At 39.8% G+C, this 12,263-nt stretch overlaps 1 protein-coding gene across 1 annotated transcript in view; it reads left to right on the top strand.

Annotated features, from left to right (window-relative positions):
- rasa3 (RAS p21 protein activator 3) overlaps positions 1-12,263 on the top strand; it is a 38,363-nt gene that overhangs the window by 1,743 nt on the left and 24,357 nt on the right. Inside the window, exons 2-3 of the mRNA XM_034116593.1 lie at positions 9,732-9,849; positions 11,261-11,364. Of these exons, the coding sequence (XP_033972484.1) occupies positions 9,732-9,849; positions 11,261-11,364 (222 nt within the window). The remainder of the gene's footprint in view (positions 1-9,731; positions 9,850-11,260; positions 11,365-12,263) is intronic.

Here is a 12,263-nt window from a genome sequence, read left to right as displayed (position 1 = left end):
AATGAAATTACAATCTTCCAGCAGTGGTCAGTTCCTCTGAATGAAAACTGAATGTGTGGAGGACCCACATCTTTCCTGGATACAAGCCTGCTAACTGAACACACACACACACACACACACACACACACACACACACACACACACACACACACACACACACACACACACACACACACACACACACACACACACACACACACACACTATTTGAACAGCTGGGACAGAAGTATTGAATCTGCACTTGCAAACTGCCAATTCATTTTAAGAGGACCTCCATTACAGTTAAATTCAGGTGATTCACTGCACATGGTAGTTCACAAAAAGCCAATGGACAACATTGCATGCATGGGAAAATAGCTTGACATCATTATACATAATGCATCAATGTGTAAATAGCATTTTGCCATCAATATAAAGCTACTTTTACTTACTAACTAGATGTACTTCAACAATTATTAAATCAAGAAAAAAAAAAAATATTTAAAAAAAATGTCAAGGAAAAATGCAAAATAAATAGCTTTTTCAGCCTCTTACGTAGGAGTATCTGCATTTTTATCCTATTATTGTAAATTGAATATATGTTGGTCTTGGACTCTAAGTCGGACAAAACAAGATAGTTGAAGACATTATCCTGATCTGTTTTTATCAATCTTATGACATGTTATAGACTAGATGAATGACAAAACAAATGATTGACATTTATCGATAATGAAAAAAACGGTAATTGCATTAATAGAAATACATGTAGAGCCCTCAATGAAAAAGGTAGAGCATTGTAAACAGTCCTAATAAAGTGCGTTAAATGGAAATACCTAAGAAAAGTACAATACAAGTACAGTAGTTTGGTAAATGTACTGCGTTCCACTCCTTCGCCAGAAAAATGACATTATGTTACCAAGAAAAAAAGTTTACAAGCTTTGTAAATATGTCCGGACTTGTTCTTTAGAGTTAACCGATGAATAACATTTATGTTGTCGTCACTTCCAAGCCTGGACTCGAGTCTCCTCAGTTCTTCTGAAACGTCGTACAGTGCTGACAGCACTAGTTACCTAGCAGCAGTAATACTCGCTGTCAGTCCCATCCCCACGGCACTCTGCTCCTGCTAATGTCTGTGTAACGCTTGCATCACATTGTTTTCATTACAGTCCTCTGGCTGATGACTCAGAGCTTACAACCTGCCAGATATTAGTAGAAGAGACAGAGAGATAGAGGATTTATTATTGTTATGCTCCAGAAGGGGATGACTTTCCTCGGTTTCCTGGAGGAACACACGATCATCGGAAACCGAACAGGGCTACTGGGCCCGAGTCCGTTCTGTCTGGCAAACACAGGAAACAGGAAACTACCCCCAATTCACTTCCTGATTGGCTGGATTAGACTACAAAAGAATTGTGTTTTTTCCTGCATGGCAACAAGCTAATGCAAAGCAGATGTATGGAGACACAGAGTGAGGGACAGAGGTGGCGTCTCTCTTGCAGGGGCAGGCTGTGCTTCATCTGTCAGCGTCTGGGTCTCCGTCAGTGCTAAGACAGAGGGGGGTCTCAGTGGCACAGCTGGAGTTGGGACTTTGCACTAATTAACAACAACATATGTGCATTTGACTTCTCTGTCAATGCTAGAAACACCATTTGACAAACCTTGGGTGGAGTGAAAAAGACATCAAACAATTTACAGTATTGGTTTAAATATGTAAAAAACGAATAACTTAAAAGGGGAACTTGGTCCATTTTCAATACCCATGTATGTTATTTCAATTATCAGACAGCCAAAAAAGTTAGTGAACGTGAACAGATTTTTCTAAATCCAAAAAGTAGAAAACTAATTTGTAATATCACCAATTATAAAGTCTGGAACAGCTCCATAATGAATTGGGAAATATGTTATAGATGACATTAAGACATTTTTAGGCCTTGGAAATGACATATTGGAATCTTTCATTTTAGTGGTGTTCCCCTTTAACATCTTAAAAAACACTGCCAGTATAGTTCAGTGAGTTGCGGTACATGATGAAACAAATGATTGTCGGTGCATTTGCTGTTTAATCCCAGGTTAAAGGTTTAGAGTAAGAAGAGTTCAGCGAGTGCCAGGTAGCAGGTGTTGTGCCAGTCAGAGGATATAAGTTATTGGATTGGCCTGAGAGTAGATCTCCATTCAACATGGCATCAGGTCTCCTCTTAAGCTACTCAACATGCACTGCTGAGGTCTTATAGTGTTGCCGCAGCACTGTGCTGTACAAATAGAAGAGTCGTTTTCGATTAAGTGAACCACACAGTGGAAGAAACACTACATTACATAGTGTGTGCAGAGATGACGTGTTGTAGCTAAAGAAACAGGATTGGGCGACTGAATTCGGTGGCTTGGGCTGGATGGCTCGGGTCCGGGCGAGGCTGAGAGGGAAAAGTCTACAGTGACAGAGCTACCCCCCCTCCTTCCTTTGACAGCTGGCCAACAGAGGTTCCCAAACTCCCTCCTGTCCAGAGTAAAGAGGAGACATGGAGCAACAGGGAGAGGGAGGGGAGGAACATTTTGTGTGTGGAGGACTCCCGCTCTTTTTTGGGTTATGGGTTAATTTTAATTAAGGCAAATAACAAGCATAATTTAATTGAAATATATATATATATATATATATATATTGCATTCCAACCCTCATGTGTTCATATGGGCTTGTACAGTATGTATACATGAGTGTTGACTGTTGAGACGAATACTGTGTTTCGGGTACAGCAGCTCTCAAATCACACGGTTTTGAGCCATCCACGAGAACACAGTACCAGGAATACAGGAAGTAACGCTATAGACCCAGCATGCAGGGTCAGCGGGGTAAATAAAGGGTTGCTGCCCGCTCCTTCAGTATGTCCTTCACTTGCCCTGAAGTTGACGCAATCCCTCTTGCAACGACCTCTACTTGCTGACAATTAAATGAGCATGAAACATTCACCATGCTGTGAAAGAGAGAAGAAAGTGTCAGAAGAAAGTTACTATATTGTTTCCAAGTAAAATGTCAGTAATGTCTGCAACAAATGTCTCCACACACGGAATGAATCAGATATTGCAACAGTGTGACTACTCTCCTCTGGCAGTACAAGCAATGTCAGCTTGCCACATACATGGATTTACAAACAACCTGTTCTGCCTTTCCTGTGCATACAAAAGATTTCATATCTTCTCGGCATTGTGTGTGTCAAGTCTGTTTGTGTAGGGGAGAGTTGTTCCAATTCCACAGCTTTATTTTGGTTCCCAGAAGTTTAAAAATACAAACAGAGTATTCTGATAATTCTGTAAATGTTTGAGGAGGCTGGAGGGAGTTTCGAGGTTTAACAGACCAGAACACAAGGCCATGCAAAGTAGTGAACCCATCTACTTGTACCTCCATCATGACACCACACTGGTCTGAAAGATTACACTCACATCCTGAATACCAGGTTTCTGACCCTGATATCTGACATGCGAGCAGATCACAGAGCTTTCTCCAAACTGTGTTACTTCACGGCATATGCCCCTTTGTTAGCATGTTTTTGTATTTTTGTTTCTCTCAAGTTTTCCATAGAGACTAACTGATCTGTTTGAACATTAGCTCTAGGACGCGCTAGATGGAGAGGGAGTTTGATCAGTAACTGAACGCTGGTTTATTACAGAGACCGTGGCGTTCAGCACACTCAGTCTTTGAACACCATTTTTTTCTAACTATGTTCCTCATGCTGCTCAACTACTTCAGCACAGCTGATGTTCGATTTTTGTCAAGCAGTATTGCTTCCAAAGTGTAGTTTGACACAGTAGGCACAGCAGTAGGTGCTGCTATGACCAGCTTATAAACCAAACCAGCTGATACGTAGGAGAAATGCAACTATTGGCGCTCACACTAAAGCTGCTGACTCACCATTTTTACTACTTTTTACTATATTGTGTGCAGTTTATATTTATTCAATCCAGAACACATTACTAAAAATAATAGTCAAGAAAGTCTGGAGCGTTTTAGACACACAAAAAAATATGGTATTACCTGGTCCTGAGGTTACCCTCCTAAGGGCTCTAAAGCTCTTCCTCAAGTTGTGTCTTTAAGCCTAAAGCTGTTTTTGGCAAAACTGTGATTGTCAGAAACAAATTTGGACAGTGGTTAAGAAAATCATTCTACATTGGTTTACAATGTCAATATCTGACATCCCTTCAGATGACATCAAAACTGACCACAGAGAACTGAACTTTTAAAGCCTTCAAATGGATAAGGGTTTGTTACTGAAAAGAAAACAGGTGGAGTGGAAATATAAGGGTGATAGCAGGTTTTCATTGATAATGGGTTTCGAGTAAGCAATAGGGCATTCAAAGTGAATTTGGCTGCCACATTTTTGTTTTAGAGTTTTCATGTTCATACTCCAAGTTACAAGTGCTAACCTCGAATTAATAGAGTTAATGACAAAAAACAGATGTTCCTTAGGCCACCATTATTGAAGACTAAGGAACTTTTTTTAAACGTTCCTCAAATTGAGGAAAACCATTTTTAAACTTGTGATGTCATCTCTATTTAAAGTCTCTGGACCAAGCCGGCGACCACGTCGAAAACACTGCTGCCTTTTTCACTAGGAAGTAAACCCAAAAGCGGAAACTTTTGTTGTTGTTGGTCCAAGCATGCAAGTGCAAGCATGCTAAATACGGTTTTCAGACTTCCAGACTTTCACATTTCCATTGTTACTAATGGCTCCAAGACTTACTTTGACAAAACAAACTCATGTGGCCATTATGCCAAAATTAAACATAATTTAAAGCATCATGGGAAGTGTAGGATTCAGGGTTTTTGGAGCTTGGGCCACTTGTTGTTTTAACGATTATTGTTTGAATCGGTTTCTCCCAAGTGCCCTAACTTTTTAAAAGTGCAATACTAAATCACAGGAGAAACCCTTTAAATGTACTTTGGGATCTGCATATTGTTGTTGAATGTTGCTGTCATTTTGTGATATTTTGAAGAATAATTGCGTAAGAAATGAGCTGAATACGAAATTAAATGCAAGTTGCAGCCCTTATTTGATTGAGTGACAAGGAATATCTCGCTGTGGGATCTAATTCACTGCGGTGAATATCTGATGGGTGTGTGTGTGTGTAGTGTTCTTATGTTACGTCACTTTCAGAAAGACAGTAATGTCTTTCTGAAAGACTCTACTTAGGACCATCAAAGGAACTGAGTAATAACTGGCATAATAAATTGTCCTCTTACAAGTATCAGGTTTTCTTTCCATTCTCACAGTCACACACACACACACACACACACACACACACACACACACATACACATACACATACACATACACATACACATACACATACACACAGAGACAGACAGACACAGGGGTAACTGGGTTGTTCACTGCTTTTAAACTACATCTTGTATCCAGTTGAAATTCCTTTCTCCTCATCTCATTTCCTGTTGTAGCTTTCTCCGAAGCCAACCACTCTCAAGTTTTCTATCTGACTGACTTCTCTCTCTCTCTCTCTCTCTCTCTCTCTCTCCCGCCCTCTCTCACTCTGCAGTCTTCCTCCCCTCTCACCCTTTATTGAGTACACTGCTTGTATTTTTCTCACTAACCACCCCCCTCCCTCCTTCCTTCCCTAAAGCCTGTGTTTCCCAGGCCTGCTAGTCAAGCTCTTAGCCACGGAACGCATTCACGCCTGTGTATCCTTGAATGTGTTCATGTCAGAAAAGATTAGAATAACTAGTGGAGTGGTGCTTCTGAAACTGTACACACAAGGTTGGCGAATTGGAAACTAGTCAACAGAGGAGGAAGAGAAACAAAGCTTCACATTCACTGCGTCCATTGTGTGCTTCAATCACTCTGGTTCCCTCACTTCTCTTTCCTCTGCAGGAATGAAGTGTGGAGTCAACATTTTTGATGCTATCCCCTTCAATGTTGCCCCCTTTGGTTTGTTCTGTGATTCTCTGCAGCTCTGCTCAACGCCCCCATGTTTTGCATGCGCACCACCCCAGCAGACACACACACACACACACACACACACACACACACACACACACACACACACACACACACACACACACACACACACACACACACACACACACGGCAGTAGAGTTTTTGCACTGTTTGTTTTTGCTCAGATACTAGGGCAAGATATTCTCCAAGGGTAGCTGCAGTGATGCTTGATGAAAAGAGAAAACTGCTGTTATTGTTGTTGTTGTTTATTTTTCTGCTTATTTTGAATCTTGAGGGGAGATAAACACACCCTCTGGAGAAAACAGAGAGAGTTAGAGAGGGAGAGATGAAAAAAAGGGGAAGCAACCATAAATAGAGGAAAGTGAAATCAGGTTAAAGCTAATTTGGAAAACGAAACGAAAAGGGCAATTCAACACTAGATGAAAAATCTAAAAGAAAAGGGGGGTGGGTTTTATGCGAAAATGGAAAGAAGAAAACGGCAGAACATGGACCACTATGAAAGAAAGTATTAGAGAAAGATAGACATGCTGACACAGAGGATTACACGCTCTGGTTTCATAATAAAGTCTTTAATCTAATGTGTTGAATGGCAGGTTACTGGAGAGGCTTATCCTTTCTTTTGTAATAGACTCACTCTCACTCTCCATCGAACATCCTAACATGCAAAACGCGTTTACTCAACCATGACTGTTGTAGTAAACTTCCCCCAAAATGACAAACTTTGCTGCTCATCAACTCTTCCAGGTGTCCTTTACCACCTAAACAGGAAGTGTTACGATATCTCTGTATCTGTGGTATTGACTAGTGGTGTTGCATCTTATTAGCCATATAACTACAGATTGCAGTGCTAGTCAAAATGATCTATTAATTGCATGATATCAAAGTTGGAAAAACAGTTGTGAAAGGGATTGCGGTTTGAAATTGTTTGTTTGTTGGCTGTCTTGCTGGGAGTTAGATGGCTGTTTGATATCAGTTTTTTAATTACTGACTTTATCCGTCAGTTTTATACACTGATGCCAACTGACAATATCTGGTCTGTATTAATGTAACCCTAGGAGGTTGCACTTGGATCCACCTACGCAGCAAACATTTCACCTGCATTACCATACATCAATTAAACAGTGAGCAAATTGACAACATCTAGATGTTCATTGTGATGGATTACTTATCTCAGGCAAGTTTCAAGTCTCTGCAAGTTGATTTTATGTCATATAGGCTTGAGTAGAAACCTCTGGCTGCTGGAAAAACACAAAGAAATCCACACATCAATCTAAGAAAGGTTGGAAAAAGGTCAGCAGCAGTAATATACAAATTATACAGTTGCAAAAAAGATGCATAAGATATGCCAAACTGCTTGAACTGTCATTAGATTTGGAATAGTACGTAAGATGATGCTTAAAATATATAAATTGTGTGTTTTTGGCTTTCCAGTTGCTGCAATTTTGGCACAGAGATTTAAGTTGACTCTGTGAGTTGAGTCTTTAAACACACACAAAAACAAACACACACACTGCTGAGAAAGCTATGGTAATCCCATGATGTTTTGATTACTAAGAGTGCTTGGATGCTGCAAACTATCAGAGAGACCTCAGGTCATGAGTGAGAGCTGGAGGAAAACAGAGATTGGAGAACAGTCTGGAGCAGGAGAGGTGAAAGAAGAGGATTACAGGAGGAAGATAAAATTAACAAGAGGAGTATTGGAGGATAGGAGGAGACAGGAGGGAGATGTAATAACAATACGAGGTGAAGGGATAAAGAAGGAGATAAGAGAGCAATGCGTCATCTCTCACACGTAAACACAGACAGCGTAGGTCAGATTCTGAAACAACATATCAAAGCAGTGGAGCACGTGTTGTGTCTTACAGCTCAGGTGTCTTTCTGATTTATGAATGAATGTTGTTATTGTAAAATAGTTGTGTAATGATCCCCGTTCTGTATGAATCAGCCTCCAGAGATGCAGCCATAACACTGTGTTGTGTTACTAACCCCACAGAGAGACACTAAATCACCTCTGTTTATCTCTGCAGGTTTTATTTATCCTCTGTGTAGAGTTATGGACCAAAGGTAGAGATGAACCAACTACTTTTGTCCCCGGCCATTTGTCACTCTTATTGCCAATCTAACTTATGTATTTGACAAAGAAGTAAACAACACATTGAGCTAAATAGATACTCCTGACATTGTTTAGACAAATCCTATGAAATTAACCACAGGTGATATCCAAAAATACAACGTGTCATTGCATGTTAGTGTGTACTTCATGACTAGTGTGATTGCTCACATCCTTTTTCTTCTTCCTGCTCTGCATTATTTCAACACCAACTCTTATTCTCAAGTATTAAATGGATTGTTTGATAAGATTGAGTTCTCGTGAAATCCTAAACCTTAGTTTGTAGAGCTGAATGGATGCAATGTTCAGTATGTCCTTACATTACATTTATAATATATACAATTTTGAAGTGACAGAAAACATAAGTTTGACTAATTGTTGGACTCGATAGTGCACATTCAGCAAGCAGTCTTATGATACAATTGTCACCTATCTCCCCTACTCAAACACCATGCCATGCTCAAAGTCACTACATCTTGTGTAGAAGCTTTACTACTACTACTATACTATATATAGTTGTATAGTATAGTTGAATAACTAGTTACCTTGTGTAACAACATAAACCCTTTTCTTTGAAAAAACTCTAGAAATCCTTATTGGCAGTTTTTTTTGTGCAATATAAGTTTTAGATTTTCACTTTATTTCTTACTGTTCTATTCTAAAGCGCTTGTTACCAAAGTGACGGTTATATTCCAACATAAATACAAGGAGTCAACAAATGACATTTCTCTTAAACCTCACCTTTTAAGGCCTTTAAACATTCTTATAATACAACTATTTAAGAAGGAAAAAACACAAATAGACCTTGTTTATTTTGTATTGGGTCAAATCCAAAAATGTTGGCATCCACTTTAGGATCACATTTAAAAGAGAACGTTTCAGCTTGCAAACAGCAGCACTCTGCCGCGCAGACTCATGCTGACATTGTGAAGAAGTTGCTCCTTTAAGGCCAGAAATAACAGTGAGATGTAGGCTGAATGGCAGCATCAGATTCACGTACAGATAATGGAGCTAACAATGACAAAGTTGCACTAATACACGTGTAACTATAGACCGCAGAGTCCTGTGGGTCCTTAGGGGGAGAGAAACACAACCTGTGAACAGATGACTTAGTAACAGGGAGCCACATGGCTTTATAAAGGAGATGGTATTGCTCCTGAGGGACTGGAGCACCAACTTTGTGGTTTGTGTGTGTGTGTGTGTGTGAGAGAGACTCGGGTCTTGGTGGGTGGTGTGACCACATTCTTTTAAAAGGGAGTGCTATCTGTCACCGATGTCTGATGAGCAGATATTCTCCGGCAGGATTCAGGAAATGTCCCACACAGATTCTATTAATCACAGATCTGATAACATATACAGACTGACACACAAACATTTAAGCGCACATATGTTGTTTTTGAATGGTTCGTCTGTTTCTGAGAGCATGGCTTACTGTGTGTGTTTCCGGTATTTAGGTATAGTCACCTTTGCAGAGTTAAGCTCGTTATGCGTGCAGTCAGATTACTCAAAGCTCAAACAGGTGTGAACTTACATAACGCTATGTCTCTTTAAACGTGGCGTGCTTTCAGGGTTCTTAAATAAGTAATCACTTACAGCAGTGTGCCTGAATAAACACATTGTTACTGCTTACAACAGCGTTCCTAAGTAAACTGTTCTCTCTCTCCTCCCCTTGCTTTGTGCAGGAGAAGCAAAAAACATCCCTCCGTACCCTGGACCAAACAGGATGAGAGACTGCTACTGCACCGTCAACCTGGACCAAGAAGAGGTGTTCAGGACCAAGATCATAGAGAAGTCCCTTTGGTACGTTGAGGGGCCCTCCACCCTTATTTGTGTGCCATTCTTTCCATCTGTATACAGAAACGTGCAAACATGAATGTCAAATTATATCCACTTCCTCCTCGTTCAAAACTCAAGGTTGAGACACTATACAAACGTAAACACATGTCTCCCCAAATAGTAAATCCCTGCCTTCATGAATTTGAAGAAAACATTGACTTTAAATGTTATCACAACTATTATAATATAAGTATTTAAAGATAACTTTACTATTTGTGTCCCTCAAATAAATGCATTTTATATCAATCATTTTTCTTACTCTGTGTCATGGTGTGTTGTTATATACACAGCTGAACTTATAAGTAGGGGAAATAGATTATATATTAACGTAAGAGAAAAGCTAGTGTAAATGTATCACAAAAGGAATTTATTTACAAAGCTTTCAAAACATATAACCTAATTCACCCAGATGCTTTGCAGATACTGCGTAATGTACCGTAGTTTAACTTACAGATCATGGGTGGCTGAATAGATTACGGTCCCCTTCCTTCCACTTTGATTACACAGCCCCAAGCTTTCACATTTTTCATCCGGCTGATGAGGAAACAAGTACAATTCTTTCGACACACATGGTAGCCTGAATTCAACTTAATAGGTTTGTTTATAAATGCAGTCATGCCTGCCTATACATCCATCCGCCACCCCCCCCTCTCTGTGTGTCTTTTTGTCTGCTGAGTTACAGAAGAAGTCAGTAATTGTTAGCAGCGGCCCTGAGGGCTCCGCTCACGAGACTCACATTGCTGTAATGTCTCTATGGCTGAGGTTTAGGTGAGGCAGAGCCTGGTGGAGGATGTACCTTCCAGCCAGTCTTCACAAACGGGAGTATTGTTGTAGACCACATGACTCATGGCAAGATGTAAATGCATGGGATCTTTATTTGTTGACGACCCCATGGACAAAATCAATCATCTTTGGGCAAGAATGACAAAAGAAGTATATCTGTGATGTTTGCATGAAGGCAATTTTTCTGACCAGGATACCCATAGTAAGAACACACAGAAAATCATTCTGGGAAGGAAAGGAAGTGTTTAAATATGAACCAATTCATGAATTGTTGATTGAATGAGTAAACGCTTGAGATAAAGAGGTCAGTCACACAGATTATTATACCTTAACTAGCTGGTTGGACAAAGGCATCTCCTTGTTTCACAGAAATGTATCCTATATTCTTGTCCTTATTGACACACTCCGCCAACCTATGTTTTCAAGAGATTTTCCAGACATAACTCCCTCTTTTTTCCCGCACACGTTTCCTTCTTCCCATCTCTGGATAACTAAATATTTAATACTACATGTGTGTGTGTGCTAAAACATGCTCAAACAAACCAGAGGAGTCTCTAATCACAGTTTGCCTCGTCTTTGCTTTGACCTGCAGCCCATTCTACGGCGAGGACTTTTACTGTGAGATCCCGCGCAGCTTCAGACACCTCTCCTTCTACATCTTCGACAGGGATGTCTTCAGGAGGGACTCCAGTATCGGTAAGTAAACAGCACTAGTTACACTGTTGTGTTATAAATGACAGTATACAATAAACAGAAATAAGGTAACAATAAGTTTAATAAATATTGAATCCTTTTCTCAAGAACAACGTTTTGAGGATTAGCTGTGTTTCTATGTTATGTATGACTGTAAGTAACCTCCGCTTTCAATTTCCAATTAATAGATTAAACACTTCAACTTTTATCCAGGAAAATCAGAAGAGTCATTTATATATCGTTAATACATTTGAGTAGTTGCCTGTTTCACATTATCAAAAATGTAGATCCCAAGGTCTGAAGATTTAACATCTAATTTTCAAATGAGCCGTGTGTATTTGTCAAATACAGATTAGCTTTATATCACTTGGCCAATCACAACAACCATAAGCACAATTACACAAAATATGTTTTACTTAGAGTTGTGAGAGGTTACATACTAATGTTGTTACCCACAGACATAGCTAGTTGTTTCCAGTCTTTATGCTATGCTAAGCTAAGCTAACCTGTTCTGGCAGATGCCTCATATTAAACAGACAGATATGAGATTGGTATCGATCTTCTAATTAAACAAATAGTCATCTTTCACACATTGTTTAATTATTTCTTTTAGATCCCCTAAAGCACCACTGTGTCGGTGTGTGTGAGAGAGGATGACTATCAGTGTCATTGGGTGTGTCAGTGTGCCGATTTGTGTATGTGACCACAAACCACTAACTGAAAAATCTGTCTCAGGGTGGGATTTGTATCATCAACAGCCCCTGTTAATGTGTGTGTGTGTACTTGTGGGTGTGTTCGTGAGTGTTGTAAACAGAAAGTACCGTGTTAGTTTCAGGGTAGAGTTGTCATTTCCAGGCCACTGACAGTTATCAGTGTGAGCACCAGGTGCCCACACGTATTAA

Source organism: Trematomus bernacchii, unplaced genomic scaffold, assembly GCF_902827165.1.
Source record: "Trematomus bernacchii unplaced genomic scaffold, fTreBer1.1, whole genome shotgun sequence".
Lineage (NCBI taxonomy): Eukaryota > Metazoa > Chordata > Actinopteri > Perciformes > Nototheniidae > Trematomus > Trematomus bernacchii.
Note: the sequence above shows the minus strand (reverse complement) of the source record. Positions and strands in the feature narration are given on the sequence as shown.